General features: G+C 40.4%; 1 protein-coding gene across 2 annotated transcripts in view; it reads left to right on the top strand.

The window, feature by feature from the left end:
• The window catches only part of ZRANB3 (zinc finger RANBP2-type containing 3), a 319,153-nt gene extending 293,043 nt beyond the window's left edge, over positions 1-26,110 (top strand). The window contains exons 16-21 of one of the 2 annotated variants that reach the window (XM_023193763.1): positions 4,473-4,574; positions 6,031-6,173; positions 14,692-14,802; positions 15,831-16,233; positions 20,137-20,268; positions 22,666-26,110. In XM_023193763.1, the coding sequence (XP_023049531.1) occupies positions 4,473-4,574; positions 6,031-6,173; positions 14,692-14,802; positions 15,831-16,233; positions 20,137-20,268; positions 22,666-22,764 (990 nt within the window). In that variant the 3' untranslated portion in view covers positions 22,765-26,110. The remainder of the gene's footprint in view (positions 1-4,472; positions 4,575-6,030; positions 6,174-14,691; positions 14,803-15,830; positions 16,234-20,136; positions 20,269-22,665) is intronic. The other variant, XM_023193764.1, reaches the window with a different exon arrangement.
• The last annotated feature ends 654 nt before the right edge of the window (positions 26,111-26,764 follow it).

The raw sequence follows: 26,764 nt of genomic DNA, 5'->3' as shown, positions 1-26,764 counted from the left end.
TTTCATTTATTCATGTAGGGCCGGGCGCGGTGACTCAAGCCTGTAATCCCAGCACTTTGGGAGGCCGAGACGGGCGGATCACGAGGTCAGGAGATCGAGACCATCCTGGCTAACACGGTGAAACCTCGTCTTTACTAAAAATACAAAAACTAGCCAGGCGAGGTGGCGGGCCCCTGTAGTCCCAGCTACTCGGGAGGCTGAGGCAGGAGAATGGCGTAAATCTGGGAGGCGGAGCTTGCAGTGAGCTGAGATCCGGCCACTGCACTCCAGCCCGGGCGACAGAGCAAGACTCCACCTCAAAAAAAAAAAAAAAAAAATCATTTATTCACGTAAATGTGAATAATTAACAATTACATTTTTCTATTTCTTTTTTTTTCCTCGCTCTGTTGCCCAGGCTGGAGTGCAGTGGCACCATCTCGGCTCACTGCAACCTCCACCTCCTGGGTTCAAATGATTCTCCTGCCTCAGCCTCCAGGTAGCTGAGACTACAGGCACCTGCCACCACACCTGGCTAATTTTTGTATTTTTAGTAGAGATGAGATTTCACCATATTGGCTGGGCTGGTCTCGAACTCCTGACCTTGTGATCCCACATCAGCCTCCCAAAGTGCTGGGACTACGGGTGTGAGCCACCACACCTGGCCGTTTTTTTGTTTGGTTGGTTTTTTTTTAGAGAGAGAAGGTCTTTTTTTTTTTTTTTTTTTTTTTTGAGACAGAGTGTCTTGCTGTGTTGCCCAGACTGGTCTCAAACTCCTGGGTTCAAACAGTCTGCCACCTCAGCCTCCTAAAGGTGCTAGGATTACAGGCGTGAGCCACCATGCTTGGCCAACAATTATTTTTAAGTGAGGAAATGCATATTTTAAGATAAATAAACCCATTATATATTTATATAAATAACTTTTTTTATTTAAAATAATTATATTTTCCAAGTCAAAAAAATATTTAGTGAGAAGATTGTCATTGTTTTACATGTTTAGCAATTTTCTCTAAAGTCTTAATGGAAAACAGTGGGATTCCGATATCTGTCTCTGTGTTCAGTTTGTTGAGACAGCATTTCATGTAGCTACTGGAAAAAGTCACCATACATTTGTGAAAGAATGAGAGTGGAAAAGGCAAACAGTATCTTACTATTAGTATGAAAACACGACTTTCTGAAAGGATCACAGGAACCGTGTGGGAATCTATGGCCTGGATAGATTATGAATACTTTTATTTGGTCTAAAATTTTAAATTTCTTTTTTTTTTTTTTTTTTTTGAGACGGAGTCTAGCTCTGTCACCCAGGCTGGAATGCAGTGGCACAATCTCAGTTCACTGTAACCTCCGCCTCCCAGGTTCAAGTGATTCTCCTGCCTCAGCCTCCCGAGTAGCTGGGATTGCATCGCCTACCACCACAGCCAGCTAATTTTTCTATTTTTAGTAGAGACAGGGTTCCACTGTGTTGTCCAGGCTGGTCTTGAACTCCCGACCTCGTGATCCGCCTGCCTCGGCCTCCCAAAGTGCTGGGATTACAAATGTGAGCCACCGCGCCCGGCCTAAAGTTTTAAATTTCTGATCTTTATAAGTATAATAAGATAGTATTTAAAACTTTTAAAACTCATGGTCCATTATATCGATGTTTAAAAGATAATATGTTGGAGATGACCAAACTTTCCATTACAAGTTTTCTACTAAACCAAATATAGATATAGATAGACAGTGTACCATGTAATAATCTTCTCTTAGGAGGAGAGGGCTAGGATCATGAATACCAGAATCCCCAAGCAGCCTCTAGCATAGGACAATAACTGAGAGAGAGACACCAAGAACCAAGCCAGGCAGTAATCAACGCTCCTCTTACAGGTGTGGAGCCTGATCTACTATCTGGAGCCTCTGACATGGTGAACCAGGCTATGGGGAGCACCAGTGACTCCTTTATTCATCTTGGGGCAGGTTTAAGTGCCTGAGCCACCCTCATCCCCCATGTTGGGAGAGCTTTAGGCCATGCTTCTTTCTCAGACCATCACATGAGAGAGACAGAGAAATGGTCCCAAGAGGGGCTTCAAGGTAGACAAAACCAAAGGACAGACACCAGGCAGAGCATACCACAGAAATCCAGAAGCCCTTAAATTCTTTAATCTTTTTTAACTCTATACATTGAAAGCTCTGCCTCTTGGATTACCTGATCAGTGTTGTATCCCTGTTGGGGTGCAGAGAGAGAACTGCAGGCTCCTGGTAGAGGGTATAATGCACCTGCTGCCAAACCAAACCACAGCAACCACCTCGCTGACCCGTATTCAGGCTCTGCCGCCAGCCTAGTAGCCTGCTTCTTCTTGACATTTCTGTTAATGATATCAAATATAGTTTTATGACTGTTCTAAATACTTACATGTCTCTTTACCATAAAATGTTATCACCCAAATAATTTTCCAAACACATGACACTGAGCAGATGAATTGTTGACATATCTTTTCACAACCAGAGTAGAGCTGAAATGAAAGCTTTCCTTTTCACCTTAAAAGAGCTGAAGCAAGGCTGGGCATAGTGGCTCATACGTGTAATCCCAACACTTTGGGAGGCCGAGGCAGGCGGATCACCTGAGGTCAGGAATTTGCGACCAGCCTGACCAATATGGTGAAACCCCGACTCTACTAAAAATACAAACATCAGCCGGGCGTGATGGCAGGCACCCGTAATCCCAGCTACTTGGGAGGCTGAGGCAGGAGAATCACTTGAACCCGGGAGGTACAGGTTGCCGTGAGCCAAGATCGTGCCACTGCACTCCAGCCTGGGCAACAGAGCGAGACTCTGTCTAAAAAAATAGAAATAAAATAATTGCTAGTTCACTGCCTAAAAGGATACCCCTTTAAAGGAAGAGTAGTAACAAACATTTAGCGTCCTATGTCGTATTAGAACTGTTCATTTCAGCCAGAATCCCAAGTCTGTATCAGGGTTTAGAATTACATACCAATTTTTTTTTTTTTTTTTTTTTTTTTGAGATGGAGTCTCTCTCTGCTGCCCAGGCTGGAATGCAGTGGCAGGATCTCGACTCACTGCAACCTCTGCCTCCGAGGTTCAAGCAGTTCTCCTGCCTCAGCCTCCAGAGTAGCTGGGATTACAGGCACGCGCCACCACACCCAGCTAATTTTTGTATTTTTAGTAGAGACAGGGTTTCACCATGTTGGTCAGGCTCATTTTGTACTCCTGACCTCGTGATCCTCCTGCCTTGGCCTCCCAAAGTGCTGGGATTACAGGCGTGAGCCACTGCGCCCGGCCTCAAAATTTTTAATCAGTGCGTACTTTTTGTATGTTTTTCTCCAAAGTAATTGTGGGAGCTGTAACTTTTTTTTTAACTGAGAGAATATGAGTTCAACTATTGATAAAGTAGATTTTCGTATGAGAGATTCTTCCCCTTTATAAAGGAAATACCTCTACTGCACCGCTGTATGTGGTTACTTTGTACCCTTAAGATTTCAGAGGCTGGGCATGGTGGCTCTTGCCTGTAATCCTAGCACTTTAGAAGGCTGAGGTGGAAGAATCACTTGAGCCCAGGAGTTCAAGGTGGTCGGATCACATGAACCCAGCAGCCTGGGCAACATGGTGAAACCTTGTCTCTACAAAAAATATAAAAAATTAGTCAGGTGTGGGGGAATTTGTGCCTGTAATTCCAGCTACTTGGGAGGCTGAGGTGGGAGGATCACATGGGCCCAGGAGGTTGAGGCTGCAGTGAGCCGAGATCACGCTCTTGCACTCCAGCCTGGGTGACAGAGTGATACCTTGTCTCAAAAAAAAAAGGGAAAAAAAAGATTTCAGGATGTTGTGCACCGATGGTTGGGACCTAAATGCAGTTCCACTTACTCTCCAGGTGGTACTATTGGCAGACAGTCCTCATTGACTGATACTGTGACATTGCTCTGGGGGAGCAAATTTTTAAGTAATTTCTCTAGAATTGATCTTTCTGCCTTCTCTTTACTTCCTTGTTCCTGTAACAATGGACAGGCTTATCATTTGGTGAAGGTTATTCAGACTATTCCTTGATAGCCTTCTTTGACGTGATACTTATGTTGTCAGTGAGTATAAAGAAGTTTATTTGCAAATTTGGGAATGGTTGTGCTACTGTTAACTTCAAGGATATAATATTCTTCTATATTAATTTGCAGTGTATAATTTTATTGTTTTGATACATATTTCCAAGATTAGTCAATAGAAAAGAGTATGACACAGCAGTAAACAAAGCATTCCAGACTGAAGGCAGTAACCTTGGGGTAGGCATGGGCAGTGGAAGCACCCAGTGTGGTAGAGAGCCTGCCTCCCCTTCTTGGCTCACAGTTTCTCCAGAGGAACCATTTTGGTGGACCCTTGTCTAGAATGTGTCACCTCAGTTTTTCTTTTAGGAGACTAGGCATATTGCATCATAATATAATTATTTTCATTTAAAATAGTTGCTAGTGCCTATACAAAAATGGATTGTTAGTGTCTTCCTAATCTATCATCAGGGTGGAAAACAGATGAGCTGCAATTTCATTCCTTTGGATATAAAATTAGACCTTTGGGAAGATTTACCAGCAAGCTTTCAGCTGAAACAAAATCGCTCACTGGTAAGAATAGTTTTAAATAAAATGGCTTTATTTACTTTAAATAAACTTGTTTTAATCATTTTAATGATCATTTTGAGTTTAAGTTTTAAAAAGCACTTTGTGGCATGTTATAGAGTCAAATCACTGGTTGCATTTTCTTCAGTCTAGGTGGTGCCTATTAATTACCTGGTGCCAAGAATATATGTGAAATCTGTTTCCTTGGCAAATGATCACACCTACAGTTGCTGTTTCTGTGGATAGAATCGTTCTCACATTATTTAATTTCTCATTCACAGGATTAGCAACTGTGATATTTGTATCTGCTAGAATCACATTTTTTCTACTAAGGTTAAGTTCTAACAATGACAAATTTCAAGAGCAGAGATAATACCTTATTGGATGATTCTTGATTCATTAGCAGAAGCACCAGCATACAGCTCCAGGCCAAGTTCCTGCCAGGGAGGTCTTAACACTCATCTATGGCTGATTTTCCTTCACTGCCAAGAAGGGTCATCATGCGCAGGGGCTAACCCAGCATGCTGTGTGCCATTTTTACAAGAAAATGGTGATTTTTTATTTTACCATTTGAGTGGAAATGAAGCATTGCCCGTAGGTCAGCTATACCTGTTTTAAATGAAAAGGGAACAGTAAGCTATTTATTTGGAATCATCTAATCCTGATTCTCAGAGGCCCAAAAAATAGCCGGTTATGTATGCTTGACTGGTAACCCTACTAAAAATGTCCCCGATTTATTGATTTTTTTTTTCCTGTGAAAACTTAGGCATCATTTACGAAGCAATTCTCAGATGTTACACTATCATTCTGTCACCTAGTTTTGCCTTGACCTCAGCTGGAATAGGTACTTCCAGACCTTTTTTGGTCTCAATGAGCATATTATCACTGTTGATCTATGTGTGTTAAGGGCATACACTGCATGTCCTGAAACATGCCTTTAGAGAAGCTTTGGACTGAAAAAGATCTCTTGGTTGGGTGTGATTGCTCACGCCTGTAATGCCAACACTTTAGGAGGCTGAGGTAGGAGGATCACTTGGGCCCAGGAGTTTACGAGCAGCCTGGGCAACATAGTGAGACCCTGTCTCTACAGAAAATAGATAAACTAGCCAGGTGTGGTGGCATGTGCCTGTAGTCCCAGCTTCTTAGGAAACTAAGGCAGCAGGAGGACTGCTGGAGGTCAAGGCTGCAGTGAGCCGTGATCATGCCACTGCACTCCAGCCTGGGCAACAGAGCAAGACCCTATCAAAAAGAAAAAAAAAGTATCTCTTGAGAATGCTGTAGGTAGTTCACAATAAAGATATGAAAACTGCATCAAATTGAAGAAAGCATTAGGTTGTGGAACTCAAAAGCCTATTTGGGGGACATAACAAAATAGCAGTTTTCTGATGTTGTAAATAGGCTCACTTTCAAAGGAAGATGACTGTGAGCTGTTAACTCTTTTTATTATCTCATTTTCTGCCAGATTTTGAGATTTGTTCGAGAATGGAGTAGTCTAACTGCCATGAAGCAAAGGATAATCAGGAAAAGTGGACAGCTATTCTGTAGCCCAATTCTTGCTTTGGAAGAGATCACAAAGCAACAAACCAAACAAAATTGCACCAAAAGGTATGAGTTGTCTTTTTTTTAAAAATTTGTATTATATTACTTTTCATGGTTCTTTCTACAGGAGGGTCTGAGGCATCTTTTGGAACTATTAATGAAATCCTGATGAGTTATGAGAAAATTATGCATAAAATCACAGCCATATTATTTCGTAACAACATAATTATATGTTTAGTGAATTTGATAAAATCTGCTAAAAGAGATCAGGTTGTCCAGATCTTACTCTCCATGAGTCCCATTCATCAACAAAAAGACCAGAGTCACAGGATGGTGCAACCTATGACCTGCCAAGCCTGGGACACTTACTAGCAACAGGAATACATTTTACTCTTAGGACATCAGAGCATGCCTCTGGACCCCATCTGCTTGGCCCTGCTGTGGGGGAGTATGATGCTGTACAGCAAGGGAGCTGGTTCTATTTGAATGCATCACCACGCAAGTAATGGAAGATAACTATAATCAGGTCCCTGATTAGAAATGAAATAAAAGGAAAGGTTGACTATCAGATATTTATGACTGTTTTGCCCTTATCATTACAGGTTCCTTTCTATTCTCTGTACATTTGATTTCCTTCCTTGCCATCACAATCATCTTTATCCCACTCAAGTCTCCCCATGTGTGATCTCAAATCCCCGTTCTTTGTAAACTCTTTTCTTAGCATGAAGCAAGGATTATCAGGAAAAGTGGTCTGCTGTTTTGTAGCCCAGTCATTGCTTTTGAAAGAGCTTGCAGGCTAGGTGCCATGGCTCATGCCTGTAATCCCAACACTTTGGGAGGTCAGGGTGAGTAGATTGCATGAGCCCAAGAGTTCAGTGATCAGCCTAGGAAACATAGGGAGACCCTGTCTCTATAAAAAAATAAAAATTAGCCAGGTGGCACACTCCTATAGTTCTAGCTACTCGGGAGGCTGAGGTGGGAGGATCACTTGAGCCTGGGAGGTTGAGGCTGCAGTGAACTGAGATTGTACCACTGCACTCTAGCCTGGGCAACAGAGTGAGACCCTGTCTCAAACAAAACAAAACAAAGAAATTGCGAAGCAACAAAGCAAACGGCAGCATTGGCAGAGAAAGCCCTTTAACTCTTGCTGCCTCCATACACCGGTAATCTCTCTTCATCCTTGTATTTCATCAGTTTGTCAAAGAGGTTTCCTTTCTCTAGTTTTTGCCATGCACACAGGTGAAAAAAAATCCAGGGGATGGCGGGGGGAGCAAGGGACCGAGAACATGGTTGATTAAATAAATTATGATAGTTCCATAACATGGTTGATTAAATAAATTATGATCGTTCCATATAGTGAAAATCTTTTCCACTGTTTCAAAGTATGGCATATAGCACATTTATTTGTTTGTAAGAACAAGGAATAATACTTATGATAAATTGTTAAGGGTAGATATAAATTGTAAAAAAAAAAAAAAGGATGGAGACACAAACTTTACTATTTGCACAACTTGCTCTTACTGACATAGAAATTGTCTAGAAGGATACCTTAGAAATTCTTATCACGGCTTTCTCTTGGACAGTGGTTTTCAACTGGGAGCAATTTGGTCCCCTAGGGTGGTAGTGTCTGGAGACATTTTAAATTGTCTCAAGTAAGGGATGTGACTAGGGAGTATCTAGTAGGTAGAGACCCAGGATGGTGCTGAGAATCCTACAGTGAACAGGATTGCACCCCCCAAAACAGAATTATCCATTTCAAAATGTCTATATTACCACTGTTGAGAAATCTCGCTCTAGGGCATAAAACTTGAGGATTTGTGGAGGTAGTAGGGACTTTATATTTTATGCCAGGATTACGAACTCATTTGACTAAAAACAAAACAAGAATCACAAATGAATGAATGAGGTCAGTTATAAAACTAGAAAAGGATGAGATATGGGCTGAGACTATGTCAAACAGGCAGATTTGGAACCCATCTGAAGTCATTCAAATTCAGATTTAAAAATAAAATATTGGGCTGGGCATGGTGGCTCATGCCTGTAATTCCAGCACTTTGGGAGGCCAAGGAGGACAGATTGCTTGAGTCCAGAGTTCAAGACCAGCCTGGGCAACATGGCAAAACCCCATCTCTACGAAAAACAGATAAATTAGCCAGGCATGATGGTGCATGCCTGTAGTCCTAGCTACTTTGGAGACTGAGACGGGAGGATCACCTGATCCCCTGGAGGTCGAGGCTGCAGTGACCCATGATTGCACCACCGCGCTTCAGCCTGGGAGACAGAATGAGACCCTGTCTCAGAAATAAAATAAAATAAAACAAAAATTAAATTAGTAAAATAAAAAAATACTGGCTAGCCATGGTGGCTCGCACCTGTAATCCTAGCACTTTGGAAAGCCAAGGTGGAAAGATCACTTGAGGCCAAGAGCTCGAGACCAGACTGGTTAACATAGCGAGACTCTATTTCCACAAAAACCCGAAAAATAGCCAGGTATGGTGGCTCACGCCTGCAGTGTCAGCTATTCGGGAGGCTGAGACAGGAGGATCACCTGAGCCCAGGAGGTCAAGGCTGCAATGAGCTGTGATCATGCCACTGCACTCCAGCCTGGGTGATAGAGCAAGACCCTGTCTCAAAATGAGTAAATTTAAAATGCTGTATGAGTACAGTAAATTAATACTATATGAGTACAGTAAAGCCCTTTGACTAATTGAATTTATCCATAAGTTGCCAGTTTTGGACTCTTGGCCTGAACTCTTCTGTAACGGTTGATTTTTTTTTTTTCCCATGGGCATGTGCCATTTTCTATAAAAATACGTTTAAAATATATGTGTTACATATTTTTATATATATACACACACACACACATACTTACACATAAGTGCGCGTGCGCGCGCGCACACACACACACACACATCAAAAAGCACAATGCCTACCCAATACTTCCAGTCCTCTCAATCTTTCTCATTTTTGTAACCAGTCTTTGTTGACCTTCTCTTTCTCACATGATCATAATTCTCTTCATAACTGAATTTCTAGCTATTTCTACATATGCCCTATTATTTCTTCTCCATTGGACATGGATGACCACTTAAAGTACCAACTGAGAAAGGTGACTGATCAGATTTAAAAGCAAAAATCAATTCATAAAACCAAAGTCAGACGCACAATGTTATTTACAAAATTATATATAGATAATATATTAAGGATATAACTTGTGTTAACAAGTAGCAGATTAATCAGATTTGTATTTTTTAGAATACAGCAGTATTCTAAATGTAAAAATACATTGTATTTTTTAGCTCTAGCAGCAGTTGGGAGATTAGATCAAAAAGGGCAAGACTCAAAGTGGGGAGATAAGTTACATTTTTCTATCGCTGCCATAACAAATTACCACAAATTTAGCAGCTTAAAACAACACACATTTATTATCTCACCCTTCTATAAGTAAGAAGTCCAAGTTGGCTGTTACTAGTTTTCTAGTAATGCTCTGGATTTTACAAGGCAGAAATCAAAGTATTGGCTGGCTGGGCTCTGGTTGATAAGCTTGGAAAAGAATTCACCTCCAAGCTCACCAAGATTGTTGGCAGAACTCAGTTCCTTGCAGTTGTAGGACTGAGGTTCCTGTTTATTGCTGGCTGTCAGCTGGACCGTCAGCTACTAGAGGCCTCTCTGTGGTCCTAGCACGTGGACCTCTACATATTTCTCCTTGGAATCTCTCTGCCTTCCTCTTCCGCTTTTAAGGGCTCAAGTGATTACATTGGGCCCACTAAGTAATCTCCCTATCTTAAAGTGAGCTGATTAGTAACCTAATTATATCTGTAAAGTCCTTTTATAGCATCATCTAAATTAATGATTGATTAAATAACCTGGGGACAGGAATCCTAGAGGGTATCTTAAAATTCTGCCTACTACACAAGTTAAAAGACTAGTATACCTGGAGAAAAATGATGAGGATCTATATTAAGTGATTACAATGGGAATCAGGAAAGAGAATGAAGAGAGCTATTAAGGAGGTATGTCTAGAGACTTGGTGACTGATTATAGAGAGGCAGAGAGAGAGAGGCCCCCAGGGAACCAGCTTAGCAACATCATAAAATGAAACCTCTGTACCTGCAGCGGGGAGATACTATCAGGAAGCATTCTGATTCTTGCTGCAGAACCCAAAGTAAGTCTCAGTAATTTGGAATAACCGTGTATCTCTGAAAGCAAATGTGAAATATGCTGTTGAACAGCAGCATTGAGTGGCAGTCTGTATGAGGACCAGTTAGACACTGTCCTATCAATTTATTTTCTAGAGAAACTGAATCAGAGAGTCTCCAGACTTAGAAACATCAGGCTCAGTAAAGAGTGAGGTATTAGATTGAAAACTGAAACTCCCCAGACCCTCTAATTGGCGCAGCTTTCAGATTGACAGCAGCGACATTTTACTTCCTAAGCAGGAGGTTGGAGGATTTCTCTCTTAGAAGTATTGAATGGTTCTGAAAAAAGACCTATAGTTAACTGACTTTGGGCATTCCCCCAAATGCAATGGCTAGGTCTCCAACCAGATTATCCGCCAGTAATGTCCACCAGTTTGCAGGCCCCATCCAAGCTCAGAGCTTGCAGTCAGCTTTTAAATATCTTACTTTTACATGTGAATGGAAGCCAAGATTACCAGCCATTGTTTTGGTTACCAGTACCATTTATCAGAGGCAGGCCTAATTCACTTGGAACCCTGTCATGTTTAGGATGCCAATTGTTTAATCTCTAGTTATAGCTGAGCTCCAAAGCAGGTCAGAAATCCAGAGCCCAAGATTGTGTTCATTGATGTGGGCCACTTTGCAACGTACACTCTTCTTGCAAAAATTGCTATCTTCCACTCCCGTCCCTATCCAGGAATTTGTTTAGTAGACAACATTCTTCCTTCTCTATTTACTAAAATTGGGATTTACCATAATCCTTTTGGGAGTTGGTGAACTTCCTCGCAAACCTCAGCAGAAAATTAAGTATTGGCAACTTGCAACTACATTTGAAAAGTTGTCAGCTCCCTTTTTTGGAATTGGTTCATCTGTTTCTTGTGGTTTCCAAAAATTTATTCTTAAATCTCTTGTAGGAAAGCAAAAGGTTATTTTTAGTTTCTAAATCTCTGACTAGATTTCTCAGCATCTTTTAAAGTTACCGCATTAGGTTTTTAAGCTTTTAAACATTGAATAATAATACCTCAGGCAAGGTTTAATATCCCATTGCCCCTAAAGCTAGGAAGCTTTTGAGTTCATTTAGAATTCACAGAAATACTTTCCCGAGTACATTTTCCAAGGGAATAAAATGGTTGAAGAAATTGTTGGAGGTGGGGCCAGAGAAGGAGGAAGTAAAAGGGCAAGTAAAAGAACTCTACAACAATTTACTGTGCTTTAACTACTACTACTGCCCAGACTGGAGCACGATGGCTTAATTTCCTTTTTGCTCTAAGAAAGACATGCAAGTAGAGTGCAAACATGTGAAAAGATATTCCCCCTTACTCTTAATAGGAATGCAAATTTTAAAATCTACAATGAGATACCTATCACTATTAGCAGAGACTTTAAAAATGACATTGTGCTAGTGAAAGTGAAGAAACAGATACTCTTACTCATTGCTGGTGGACACGTACACTGGCATAACCTTAGAGGAAAGACATTTGTCAAAATCTACCCACATTTAAAACACCTAAGACCTTTGACCAAGGAATTCTATTTCCGGGGATTTATTCTACAGATACATAATGTGTAGAAAATATCATATATAATGATATCTATTGCAGCATTGTTTGTGATAGCAAAGACTGGAAACAACCTAAATGTCCATTTATCAGAGACTGATTAAATATATGGTTTATCCATATAATGGAATAACATGGAGCCATTAAAAAGAATAGGGAAACTATGAATCCTAATAAGGAAGGATCTCAGAGAAGCATGTTTTGGTAAAAAGAGCAAGGTGAAGATTAGTGTATATGCTATGCTATCTTTTATTTCTAAAAATAAAAAGTATAATGAAGAATGAGTGCTAGTGGGTACGGGTATCTTTTTGTTTTGTTTTTGTTTTTGTTTGAGACAGGGTCTCAATCTGTTGCACAGGCTGGAGTGCATTGGCACGATCTCAGCTCACTGCAACCTCTGCCTCCGGGGTTCAAGTGATTCTCCTGCCCCTGCCTCCCGAGTAGCTGGGACTGCAGGTGCACACCACCATGCCTGGCTAACTTTTGTATTTTTAGTTGAGACAGGGTTTCACCATGTTAGCCATTCTGGTCTCGAACTCCTGACCTCAAATGATCCACCCGCCTTGGCCTCTCAAAGTGCCAGGATTACACACGTGAGCCACTGCACCCAGCCTCAGGTTTCTTTTTGGAGTGATGAAAATATTCTGGAATTAGTGGTGATGGTTGTACAACCTTGTGAATATACTAAAATGCACTTAATTGTAAACTTTTAATTGGTGAATTTTATGCCATGTAAATGATATATCAATGGAAATGCAAAAATAAGTAAATAAAAGGCATACACCTATACTCAGAAAAGAAATACACTATTTATTTATTTATTATTATTATTATTTTTTTTTTTTTTTTTTTTTTTTGAGACAGTCTCTCTCTGTCACCCAGACAGGAGTGTAGTGGTGCAATCTCAGCTCACTGCAGCCTCCATCTTCCCGGGTCAAGTGGTTCTCCTGCCTCAGCCTCCCATGTAGCTAGGATTACAGGCATACACCACTATGCCCAGCTAATTTTTGTACTTTTAGTAGAGACAGGGTTTCACTATGTGAATGTGTGAAAAGATATTCCCCATTACTCTTAATAGGAATGCAAATTTTAAAATCTATGATGAGATACCTATCACTATTAGCAGAGACTAATATGTTGGCCAGGCTGGTCTCGAACTCCTGACCTCAGGAGACCCACCCACGTTGGCCTCCCAGAGTGCTGGGATTACAGGTGTGAACCACCATGCCAGGCCAAAAATAAACTATTTCTAAAATGAGCCAGACACGGTGGCTCAACCTGTAATACCAGCACTTTGGGAGGCTGAGATGGGCTGAGATGGGCCTCGTATGGTGGTGCATGCCTGTAATCCCAGCTCTGGGAGGCTGAGGCATGAGAATAGCTTGAACCCAGAAGGCAGAGGTTGCAATGAGCCAAGATAGTGTCACTGCACTCCAGCCTGGGCGACAAGAGTGAGACCCTGTCTCAAAAGATAAAATAAAATAAAATAAAATAAATTAATCAGCATTTCTGCAAAGATGAATTCACATGTCTGTGAGAGATAGGGAAATACACTATTTCTCTAATGATATCCAGAGTTCCTAAAAGATCTTTTGGTCTAATTGGTGAGGGACATATTGTACACATCCCAGGGATGTCAGTCAGACTATCAGACTCCAGTTACTGCTGTCTCAGTGTGATGGCTTCCAGAAGACATGCAACAAAATGACTCAAGGTCATTTTGAGTCAAAATAAAATAAAAACAAAACTGGCAACAGAGGTAACTTTTGGGGAGGGGCAAAAGAAAGAAAGGAGTGAGAGAGAAAATTACTCATCACCATAAACACACTTGTTTGCCTTTTGAATTTAGAACCATGTGCTTATATCACCTAATCAAAAATGAATAAAATAGTTTATTTAAAAAAGGAAACCTGTTTGTTAAATCTATCCTAATAACATAAAGCAAATTTCTAAAATTTTACCTACAATTGCACAATTCCATTTTGATTGAACTTTAATTTTATTGTCAAGCTGCCTAATTAAGAAGCACTCAATAATATTAAGAAATTCATGTTTAAACTAATTTCCAAAAAAATCTATAATAGGTGTAAACCACCAGAGAAAGTAGGCCAATTAATATAATTGGAAGGAATTAATTGGGTAATTGCATTTCACCAACTTAAATTCCCCCATCACCTTTAATTGGAATAACTTCTCTTTACTTCTAGTCCCTGAACCATTGTGTGGTATTGTTAGTGTTGGGTAATAAGGTTCTGAATCCCACATCAAGAGTGGCTTTATTTCTGTGGAAGAATCCATAAACCCTGTATGGGCTGATAATAAGGGAAACAACCTTCAGATTACAGAAGATGTGATTGAACCTGGTTAACTGAAAAGAAACTCAGTTTACCCAAACACTGATACACCATTATAACTGACTAAGGTGATTTGGAGAAGCCTTGAAGGGATGGCCAAGAGGGAAGTAAAACATAGTTAGAGATTTTCTGCACAGCTTGCCAAGCAGTTTCCTTAAGGCTGTCAGTTGTGCGTGTATTTGATCATTTCTTATTCTCACACCCACTCCTTTTTCCCCTAAATGAAAATTGGTCCAAAGGATATTCAGTGACTCTTGGATTTCTTAGAAAAAGAAATTTGAGACAACTAATTTGGAACAAAGAAATGTATTTCTCACATAATGAACACCAAGATAAAGGGTAAAAATTCCATTTTCTAACTTGAGTTTTAGCACAGTGAATAGAATCGTGCTTGCTTTTTCTTCTATTGCTTTTGCAAGGAACAATGTGAACATGCAATAGAGACTTTTTTTTATGAGATAGAGGGAATCTATTTAACATATCATTGTTTTAGATACATAACCAAAGAAGATGTTGCCATAGCCTCAGTGGATAAAGTGAAGAATACTGGAGGCCATGTCCGTCTGATCACAAAGGAGTCCAGGCCACAGGATCCTTTCACAAAGTAAGGTTTTTCTACTACTAGTATATAGTAGTACTAATTCCACTCCTTTACATTTTGATATTCACAATAATGTCTCACCTTTGCGTGACCACTTTAGAGGTTACAAAGAACTTTCACAAGATAGTAGCTCTTCAGTTGTCCTAGCAACCTGTTGAGGTACGTGGTGTCCTCATTTTAAACATTAGAGATGAGGAAGGACACTGAGACCAGGTGGACTAAGTAACCTGCCCCAGGGCTTGGGGGTAGATGCCAGGAGACCTGAAGTTAAATCTGGGCTCTGTCCCTCAGTCTTGAGCTCCATCATTAGAAGTCTTTCTTTTAACTCTTCTAAAAAACAACCATGGAAAAATAGAGCAACTGTTGTTACTTCCCAAGTAGGACTTTCTAACAAAATTGAGTAGTACCTTTTCTTTTATTCTAACAAATTGAGCACATATCCTATCATGTTTTGTATCCTAGCATGTTTAATTTCATCAACTCTGCGTTTAGCTGTGGGAGCAAGTCTTCTGTTCTAATTCCTATCAGCACTGTCAGCTGTTTCACTCTGTCACTTTATGGCTGTGACTGTTTCCTGTGAGCAAGCAGAGGCTGGAGGAGAGAGTTTGTAATGACCTCTCTGAGCTAATGAGGTGTGTGACCCCATATATTTAAGGAGCAGGGTAGCCACTAAGCTTTAGTTGGGGTTTTACATTAGCCTGTCCTTTCCCAGCCTGAAGAAGCATTTTCTAACAGCTTCTCCAGATGTTTCACATGTTTTCATGTTTCACATGTTTCCAGATCATTTAACACGAGAGCATCTAAATTCCCAAGAGAGGCAACATATTTATATTCAAATTAATTTTTGTAACACACCATTCTTCCTTACATGGCATGGAATATAGAGTGCTGACTATAGCTATTTTATTTCTACACTGTGATCCGTGTTTACTATTTATCCATATAGAAACTTTGATAACCTTTATATGAAGCAATTACTATTTAGAGTATTCATTCATTAGTTACCTATTCAGTGTTTTTTTCAATTGTAGAAAATTTCTTGAAGATGGAGCCTGCGTCCCATTTCTAAATCTATACACAGTGCAGGCAGATCTCACTGTGAAGCCCTCTACATCCAAAGGCTATTTGCAAGCTGTGGATAATGAAGGAAATCCACTTTGCCTTCACTGTCAGCAACCCACTTGCCAGACTAAGCAAGCGTGTAAAGTGAACACTTGGGATTCACGGTTTTGCTCTCTGAAATGTCAAGAAGAGTTTTGGATTCGATCTAATAACAGCTACCTGCGAGCCAAAGTATTTGAAAGTGAACATGGTGTGTGTCAGCTCTGTAATGTGAATGCACAAGAACTCTTTTTACATCTTAGAGATGCCCCTAAAAGTCAGAGGAAGAAACTTCTGGATGCTACCTGGACTTCAAATCTCCCATTAGAACAGGTAAGTTATAATCATGTGATAGATAGAAGGCAGCATTGTACTGAGTAATGAATATTGACTCTCTAACTTTATTTTTTACATTTTAACATGGGAATATTCAAATATATAAAAGGAGAGAACATAATGGACCCATATCTCCATCAGCCAGCTTTAACAGTTTCCGGCATTTTGGCATTGATTTTCGTCTGCCATTGACTCACTTGTTTGTTTCTCCTAGAATATTTTATTTTATTTTATTTATTAATTTTTTTTTTTTTTTTGAGACAGAGTTTCACCCTTGTCACCCAGGCTGGAGTGCAGTGACGCAATCTCAGCTCACTGCAACCTCTGCCACCTGGGTTCAAGTGATTCTCGTGCCTCAGCCTCCTGACTAGCTGGGATCACAGGCATGTGCCACCACGCCTGGCTAATTTTTGTATTTTTAGTAGAGACGGGGTTTCGCCATGTTGGCCAGGCTGGTTTTGAACCCCTGACCTCAGGTAATCCACCTGCCTCAGCCTCCCAAAGTGCTGGGATTACAGGCATGAGCCGTCACGCCCGGCCATCTCCTAGATTATTTTAAAGAAAATTCCAGACATTTCTTTTCACTCTTGAATATTTTCATTCTGTATCTCTCACAGGTAAAGACCTCCTTCCTTCTTTCTATCCTTCCTTTCCTCTCCCTCCCCTCTTCCCGCCTCCCTCTTCCCCTTTCTCTCTCTCTCCCTTCCTTTTCTCCTTTCCTCCTGCCCTCTTTCCTGGTCCTCATTTCCTTTCCTCTCTTTCTTTTAAATATAATCACAGTACGAGTTATCACACCCAACACAATTACAATTCCTTAATTATACTAAGTCTATGCTTGATTTCCCAGGTTGTCTCAAAAATGCCTTTTGCCAGGCTCACACCTGTAATCCTAACACTTTGGGAAGCCAAGGCAGGTGGATCACCTGAGGTCAGGAGTTTAAGACCAGCCTGGCCAATATGGAGAAACCCCATCTCTACTAAAAGTATAAAAATTTAGCCAGGCGTAGTGGCGGGCACCCATAATCCCAACTACTCAGGGGCTGAGGCAGAAGAATCACTTGAACCTGAGAGGCGGAAGTTGCAGTGAACCAAGATCACGCCACTGCACTCCAGCTTGGGCAACAGAGCAAGACTCTGTCTCCAAAATGAAAAATAAAAAAGCATTTTATAGTTACTTTGTTCAAGTTAGGATCAAAATTTCATGCACATAGTATATTTGATTATAATGCTTCTCATGCTTCATTTAATCTATAGTAGCACCCCATTCCTTTTTTATACTATCAATGGCTGAATATACTGGATCATTTGCCATTCTGGATTTGTCTCCCTGTATCTGCAAAGTATTGTTTGACATGTTCTTCTATTCCCCCAATTTTCTGAATAATAATTGTAAGATCTAGAGGCTTAATTTCATTCTCATTCAGTTATTTTGGGAAAAGATCTTAACAGGCGGTGCAGTGTATCAAGAGGCACCTATGGTCTGGTGATTCCCCTTTCCATATGTTAATATTGAATGACAAGGGGCAGACAGATAACCCAGAAATGTAGTCCATCACAATCAGAAGGCTATGTATGTGTATATACACTCACATACATATATGTGTTCATTGCATTGAAAAATGTAATTTTAATACACCAATTTATGACAAATTATTATTTATAGCACACTATCATCAGTATTCACTTTCATTTCCAAAATTCAGTTGGATTTCTAATCTTGCTATCTGAACAATTCTAAATTTCAAAGTAGGCCAGGCTTTGGCTCATCCCTGTAATCCCAGTACTTTGAGAGGCCAAGGTGGGAAGATTGCTTGAGCCAAGAGTTATCAGCCTGAGCAACATAGTGGAACCCCTTTTTTCCAAAAAAAAAAAAAAGAAGAAGAAGAAAAGAAAAATTAACCGGGTGTGGTAGCATGTACCTATAGTCCCAGCTACTTGGTTGGCTGAGATAGGAGCATTGCTTGAGTCCAGAAGGTCAAGGCTGCAGTGAGCTGTAATAGTGCCACTGCACTCCAGCCTGGGCAACAGAGCGAGACCCCATCTCTAAATAAAATGTAATTTTCTAGTGTGCTTAATTTAAGAAGAATCACCCCTCAGCCACTGTCTGCCCACTAAAATATTGGATGAATTCCTTCCAGTTAGACAAATTATGTATTTTTATTTACCTAGGACAATGTTGCTGAATTATGAGCAAATGAATTCTTCAGCATTTCTGCAAAGATGAATTAGCATGTCTCTGAGAGATAGGGAAATACACTATTTCTCTAATGATATCCAGAGTTCCTGAAAGATCTTTTGGTCTAATTGGTGAGGGACATATTGTACACATCCCAGGGATGTCAGTCAGACTCCAGTTACTGCTGTCTCAGTGTGATGGCTTCCAGAAGACATGCAACGAAATGACTCAAGGTCATTGAAAGCAACCTGTCCAGGAATGCAGAAGTAATATAATAGACATCCAAAACAAAAGTGCTCTGAGATTAAGGAACACAATAGGCTCGACTTAGGTAGGACTAGTTAGAGAGTGATTTTATACATATACTTTTTTTTTTTTTTTTTTTTTTTTGAGATTGGGTCTGGGGTCTCACTGTGTTGCTCAGGATGATGTTGAACTCCTGGACCAAGTGATGCTCCTGCCTCAGCCTCCCAAACATCTGGGATTACAGGCATGCACTACCACATCAAGTGATTCTTTCAAGAGGCGGGCAAATTTAGGATATCGAAGAGTGGCCCCAAGTGATTTGTCTTACAGTTGCTTGGAAAAACTAAAGAAGCATCTTCTGAATTATTGAGTCTGTCAGAGTGGGGGCTGCTCAGAGAAAAGGAATTGGTTTAAAAAGGCAAAACCAAAATGGATTTTTTTTCCTAAGACTATGCCATTTGCTTGATGCATAAGACCGCCATTTGTAGTAGCTTCTTACAATGCCAACCTCAAAAACAAAAATCAATACATTCTTCTAACAGTAGTTAGGAAGTTCAGCACAGAAGAGAAGATAAGGCAGGCAGTAACAAAGGTCAGCTGGACAAAGTTTACTGCTCCAACTTGCTGCCTCTTGTGACTCCTCATGGGCCAGCACTATTGATCAGGTCATTGTGCCTGATATGCTTTCTTAAACAGGCTTTATACATAATCATGGGTTCCCAAGGCCAGCAGCCGTTAAGTTGAAGGAAATAAAAGCAAGTGCCACACTCATCTCTGTGATACTTAGACAACTGCATTGCCATGGTGTGAATTGGTTTTACTACCTCAGGTAAAATGATAAAATACATCCCATCTTAATGTAGGTTATCACTGATTAAATATAAAATGTGTATATGTGGACTGGCCTAAATAAAGGCTACTTTAAATGGTCGTCTTTAATTATTCCAAATATGCAAGTTACAGATATTTGTTCTAGAAATTTCATTCCAGTTCACGTAACTTGGAAAGTTCTCTGATGAATAGTATGAAAGTTCTAGGTAATAGCTATTGACATTAAACTGCCATTGTGTAGTGACAAAAGCATTTAGGTCAACAATTAAAGATTATTTGACTCAGTAGTATTGAGAAGTTTTACATTTCTAACCTATTGTTATTCTTTTCTTAGATTTGGTTTAGTGAATATATAAACTAACTTACAGGTGCAGAAAAACCAGTTTTTCCCAATCTGTCAGGAGTCTTGGTAATTTATATTTTCTTGTAATTCTTTCAAAATGAGGTAAGGGAGAAAAAAAACACATCTTATTGCTTTCAAACTTCGAACAGAGGGTTTTCTTCTACTCACAATAAAAGCTATACAAAGCTCTCCTGATGTGTTTTTTCCCATGATTTTCCTGTATAAACATGATTGCACAATGCAAAACCAACAAACACTTCTTGCAGTATATGTTGAAAATTGCTGACTTGTATTCTTATTGCAGCTAAATGAAATGATAAGAAACCCAAGGGAAGGACATTTCTGGCAGGTGGATCACATCAAGCCAGTGTATGGGGGAGGAGGACAGTGTTCCCTGGACAACCTGCAGACTCTCTGCACAGTCTGTCACAAAGAGGTCAGTGAAGCTCTCATATAGCTTTGACTGCATCCTGAGAAGTCAGACGGAAAATTGTGCACAGAGGTGTGGAAGATTATGTGGATAAATTTATCCCTGGTCTGAGATTCGAGGCGCATTTTACTCCTTTCATCATCTAACACTTGCCTTTCCTCTCAAGGCCCGTGTCACAGATGCAAGAAAAGCTGCTTCCCTTTTCATTCATTCTAGGACCAAGACATTTGCACCACTACCAAGAAAGAAATGAATACAATTTACATATTGTCTTGATGAGACCCAAACTGGAAGTTTGGTGAATTAGGGCAGTGATACATGTTTGCATATAACTAAGGATATCCTGAAATATCTGAAAACATTGATAAGTTATCTCTAGGACCAACTCAGTTCAACATACAAAGGTTTCATTGCTGGCCAAAGTATGAAACCAATTAACTCTGCCCCATCTTTTGGTAGTTACTTACCCGTTGCTTAGAATGAGAGGAAAAAAACACATACTATTGTTTATCTACCAGGATACATTTTTTATAGGCAGTCCAGTAAAAGGTAATGGGATTTACCTGTTGAGATCACCTTAGAAATATTCAATATGCAACTTTGTATTCAACTTTTTTTCAGTTACAGCAAGATCTAAGCATTTCTCATGTTCTCTAACCATTCATAACTTATATCATCTAAAATGACTGCATAATACAATATTCTATTGAGCATATCTCTACTGTAGTTTACTTAACCATTCCCATACTGATTAATACTTATTTAAATTTTTCTGCTTTTATACATCATGCCACCAAGCACACTTTTTGTAAACAAAACTGTTTTCTTCATTTTGAGGTCATTCCTTAAGGTAGATTATCATGTGTAAAAATCACTGAGTCAAAAGTATTTGCATATTTTTGACAATGTAGGATTTATCACCAAACTGTTTTCCAAAGAATTTTACTCATCTATCACACCAGAAGCCCATTTAACTGCCACTGGGTACGGTCAGTGGGTGCCATTGTGGTGCAAGGGGAGAAAGGCCTGAAATTGTTTTGTTTGCTAAAGACACTGATGTTTTAAAAAGATGCTAATCAGTTATATTTAAACTTTTGAGAACTATTTCAGATCCTTTGCCAATGTTTATAATATATGAACTCTTTACTATTTTTTTTTTTTTTTTTTTTTAAGACGGAGTATCGCTCTGTCACCCAGGCTGGAGAGCAGTGGCATGATCTCAGCACGATCTCAGCTCACTGCAACCTCCGTCTCCCGGGTTCAAGCTGATTCTCCTACCTCAGCCTCCTGAGTAGCTGGGATTACAGGCACCTGCCACCACACCCAGCTGATTTTTATATTTTTAGTAGAGACAGGGTTTCACCATGTTGTCCAGGCTGGTCTCGAATTTCTGACCTCAGATGATCCACCCACCTCAGCCTCCCAAAGTGTTGGGATTACAGGTGTGAGCCACCGCCCCCCACCGTAAGCTTCTCTTCTGTCCTTACTCTTTCCGCGTGGATCACCTCACATGGACTTCAGTTGGAAAAAAAAAAAAGTCATCTGATTTCTCAGCTGTGCACGTTAGTAGCAAATTCAAGACCTATATGAGAATTAAGAAGTAGCCAAAGAAAATGCAGCCCTTTCTGTAATTAATTTTTTAGATTCTCATGAAAAATGTTACTTGTGGGATTAGTGGAAGAATCCAGTTCTGGTCTACGTCATTTTATTTTCTACACCAGCTCATCTATTGAGTTGGAAATGGCCTCTGGGATCGGAGAATACGAAGTGGGTAGATTTTCTTCACTGGGTAATCCCCAAGTTGCCTTAAGAACTCCCACTTGGGGAGGCCGAGGCGGGTGGATCAGCTGAGGTCAGGAGTTCGAGACCAGCCTGGCCAACGTGGCAAAACCCCGTCTCTACTAAAAATACAAAAATTAGCTGGGTGTGGTGGCAGGTGCCTATAATCCCAGCTACTCTGGAGGCTGAGGCTGGAGAATCGCTTGAACCTGGGGGACAGAGGTTGCAGTGAGCTGAGATCACGCCACTTCACTCCAGCCTGGGCGAAAGAGCAAAACTCCATCTCAAAAACAGAAAAAGAAAAAAACTCCCGCTTAAATGGGAGAATCAGGGCCTTCCTAGTCTCCAAATGAGGAATTCATGCTGTCACTGGGTAGCAAGACATCCCCAAAGTTGTATGTTTTCTCCTGCTACGTTGGTCCTAAGAACCTAGGACCTTAGGGACTTGCCAGAGCTGCTGAGATACTCTGCCTTGTCGTTTGGTAACTGTTTAATAGCCAGCCACTGGGAAATGGGTGTAGTGACAGTGTAGATTTTCCAGACTAACAATACAAAGAGTTTTTGAGCTTCTGTAGCCAGTGCTTTTTTCCTAACATGTACATATGCATATTTTTTAACTTTTAGAGAACTGCCAGACAAGCTAAGGAAAGAAGCCAGGTGAGAAGACAATCTCTAGCATCAAAGCATGGATCAGACATCACACGATTTTTGGTGAAGAAGTAAAGTAGAAAAATATATGAATGAATGACAAATGGTTTACATGTGGAAGACTTTAATACAAAAGTTTTCCATGTTTGTTTAATATATTAAGAGTAAAAATTTTCTGAACAAAAATCAAGAACTCAAATTCTCTTGTACTAATTATTTTAATGTTAATTACATTTTGAAAGTACTTAACAGAAACTAAGATACAATACTAAATATTTCTGTGGCCTTTTTGATTTGATGCAGACTCGCAATTATGTTTCAGCAATGTTTTGTTAAGCTCTTACCCCTAATATGCCTAATCACTGTATTGTGCATAGATTGTGTTTAAAAAATGTACTCTCAATTACCTAAAAATGCTTCTGGATTAGTATTGTTCTGGATTGTCATAGGTATGAATGGAACACTGCAAAACCTCATGGGAAATTTCAGACACAAATCATTATCTGGGAATTCTGGGCCAAGCATTACTAGCTTGCTTAGGATTCAAGAGAGATTGTACACTGAATACCTCCAGAATGAGCTTGGGGTACACATTTTGGGTGTTGCTTTTCTTGCTTTATTTTTTAGCCAGTCATCTTTATCAAAAATAATCCTTTTCAAAATGAAATACCTATGGTGTTTGCAGACAATTTGGGGGTTCTGTGTAAAGTAATTGTTAAAACTATTAAATAAGTGAAAACATAAAATGTAAAATGCCACTTAAGCTTGAATATCTTTTTTAAAAAATGAGTCAAACTATGCTTACTGTTGGCTGGGTGCCGTGGCTCACAAGTGTAATCCCAGCACTATGGGAGGCCAGAGCGGGCAGATCATGAGGTCAGGAGATAGCTTGAGACCATCCTAGCTAATATGGTGAAACCCCATCTCTACTAAAAATACAAAAAAGTAGCCAGGCATGGTGTCGCGTGCCTGTAATTTCAGCTACTCCGGAGGCTGAGGCAGGAGAATGGCTTGAACCCAGGAGGCGGAGCTTGCAATGAGCCGAGATCACGCCACTGCACTCCAGCCTGGGCGACAGAGCGAGACTCCATCTCAAAAAAACAAACAAACAAACTAGGCGTACTGTCAAAATACTCTTTATCTTCTGATTCTCATTTTCTGTTTTTAAAACCCTGTGTTATTAAAGGTATGTTTCTGGTACTTCTTTTAAAAAGAGTGATAATGATAAAACACTTTATAATAAGGCATAATCAGATGGTTATATGCATTTAAAGATACAGTGATAACATTAAAATGTAATTGACATAAAATAAGAGTGATAATGAAACAAACCCGGGGCCTAATCCTGCAATATGTCAGAATCATGAGAGCAGAGAGTCAGAACTATACAAAATACAGGACCAAGGAAGAATTACATTCCCAAAAGGGAGCTGTTTGTAAATACTCCTAGGACATACACTTCTTTAGTTTGAGCATTTTCCCATGTTAATTAATAGCTAGTGCTTTACAACATAAAGGACTTGTTTTTAGAAAGATTAAACAATCAAAGATTATACAACCACAATTGTTCCTCAGTTTCTATTTCATTGTATGAGATCAAATCATGTTGGTTGTTTTATAAATGAAGTTGGGTTTTCTTTGGCCTCCTTTCTGCTTAGTTGGTCAGGCTCTCTTTGCAGTTTTCTGCCTCATTGCTAAGGTAACCTAGGATTTGTCATGGTTGAGAGCCAAGAAGCAGGCACGCTGCCTTTCCTCCAGCATGGGGTGTTTGCAAGCGATGTCTAAGTAGGTCAAATGTGAGGGGAACTTGCTCTTCAGATCACACTAAGATGATAATTCCTAGGAGAAAGTTCTCACATGTAAGAACTGTGTGATGGTTTGAGGTGAAACAATCTATGAAGCTAGGCTCAGGCTATACCAGGTTTCAGAATTCTAATTAAAAATGCCATAAGGAGCAGGAAGCATTTGCTGTACAGGATGCTGACTGGCTCATCCCCATCCCTTCCTGACATGTCTCAGAGCTTTGTGTCCTGCCTTCCCCTAATTTGGTTTGCATTACTTGTGGGGCACATTGAGACGAAGGGGTCTGAGACTGAAAATAAAGATAGAGATTGATCTGATAACCAACACCGAAAGGGCATCTTGAGGAGACTGTTCTTTCCTCCTCACAATCTGAAACAGAAGCCCCCCACTGTGTATGGCAAATGGGAGGTTATGACAGAGGGGTACAGAAAGTATCAGAGCAAGCAGCAGATCCTGAGTGCAGAAAGAAGTGCAGATGCCCCCCAGGAAGAAGATAGCTGCTGCCACTCTGGAGATGGAGTGAAAAACACAGGTGGGTAGAATGAGTGTAATAGGATAGGCCCAGCTCTGAAAAGACTCAGAGAAGGTGCAAGATACAGTTTAGGCTAAGAAAACAACAACAAAAAAGGCTCTGGCCAGGTGTGATGGCACTTGCCTGTAGTCCTAGCTACTCAGGAGGCTGAGGTAGGAGGGTCACTTAAGCCCAGTTGTTCATGACCAGCCTGGGTAACACAGCAAGGCCCCATCTCAAAAAAGAAAAAAGGCTCTGGATCCAGGGAACAGAGCTGGGAAGTGGTAGCTGAGGAAGGAACCCGCTTACGATAGGAAACCACATGAAAATATGCCTGTGGGTAGGGGTAGGGTGGGGAGGACTTCCGGAGCATGGTGGGCTCACACACTCAAACTGCACAGCCAGCATCAGGCTGGCCTGCTTTCCTGTTCCCGTCACTGGGTGACATTGATCCCAGACACATTCTGATGACTAGTAAAGTTGCTTTTAGTAGCCCCAGAGCCAGGGAGAAGAATTCATATGGAATTGTTAAAGACGCCCACTCTTAGCGTTAATTACAGCGCAACATACATTTCTTGGGGAGATTTTCCTGGAACAAGTGAATACTCTCTACATTTTCTTAACTGGATGGGAAAAGGATTTTCTGCCCATACATCTTGCTAATAAATCAAATCTCTTCTTCAGATTCTTGAGTGAAACATTTAAAATATAGTTTCTTTAGAAATAAAGTATGAGGCATTTTAAATTACATGACGAAAAAGTCAATGCTCTTGCGCTCTTTACGGTAAATAGGTTGTGTTTACTCATAGGATACAGAATCATGGCTCTCAAACATCAAAAATAAATTGTAGAAATAGTATCTCATTTTCTGTTGCATATTATTAGCCTGTCTCTCATTCCATCATTTGTTCTTTTGAACTGGAAAATTGTGGGCTCCTAGTCACTGCACTAATCTATCTGAATATCCAACTACCAGAAAAAGTTTTATCCCATCTCAAATTTGTCAGTTGCTTTATACAGTTAAGGGTGTTTTTGCCACCCTGGTTGTGTTCATAATTACCACTGAGAAACGTCGCTGTTATTAAAATACATTCTGTGTTCCAACTACCTGCCTCTCTGCCTTAGCAGTTTCTCTCCCACCTCCCTCAAATCATTGACTAGGGTCTTTCTGGCAGTAGCTTCTAGCTATTTCCTGGAAATTGGCCTCTGGTACACCTTAAAAATATTGTTAATTATTCCACATTTGCTAAAGTGTTTATATTTCATGGTCTCTCTGCTCTTACACATCTGCCTTCCCTGCAACTAGATGTCATCATTAGATTGGAGAACCGCCAAACACCTAAACTATGTGAAGCTAAAGTCTGTTTAAGAAAGAGACCATCCAGGCTGGGCTCATTGGCTCGCACCTGTAATCCCAGAACTCTAGGAGGCCAAAGCGGGTAGATCACAAGGCCAGGAAATCAAGATCATCCTGGCTAACACAGTGAAACCCTGTCTCTACTAAAAATACCAAAAAAAAAAAAAAAGAATTAGCCAGGCATGGTGGCAGGCGCCTGTAGTCCCAGCTACTTGGGAGGCTGAGGCAGGAGAATGGTGTGAACCCTGGAGGCAGAGCTTGCAGTGAGCTGAGATCATGCCACTGCACTCCAGCCTGGGCGACAGAGCGAGACTCTGCCTCAAAAAAAAAAAAAAAAAAAAAACTATCCTAGCACTTCGGGAGGCCGAGGCGGGTGGATTACCTGAGGTCAAGAGTTCAAGACC

The sequence above is a fragment of the Piliocolobus tephrosceles genome, chromosome 11 (genome assembly GCF_002776525.5).
Source record: "Piliocolobus tephrosceles isolate RC106 chromosome 11, ASM277652v3, whole genome shotgun sequence".
Taxonomy (NCBI): Eukaryota; Metazoa; Chordata; class Mammalia; order Primates; family Cercopithecidae; genus Piliocolobus; species Piliocolobus tephrosceles.
This window is presented reverse-complemented; position numbering and strand designations above follow the sequence as displayed.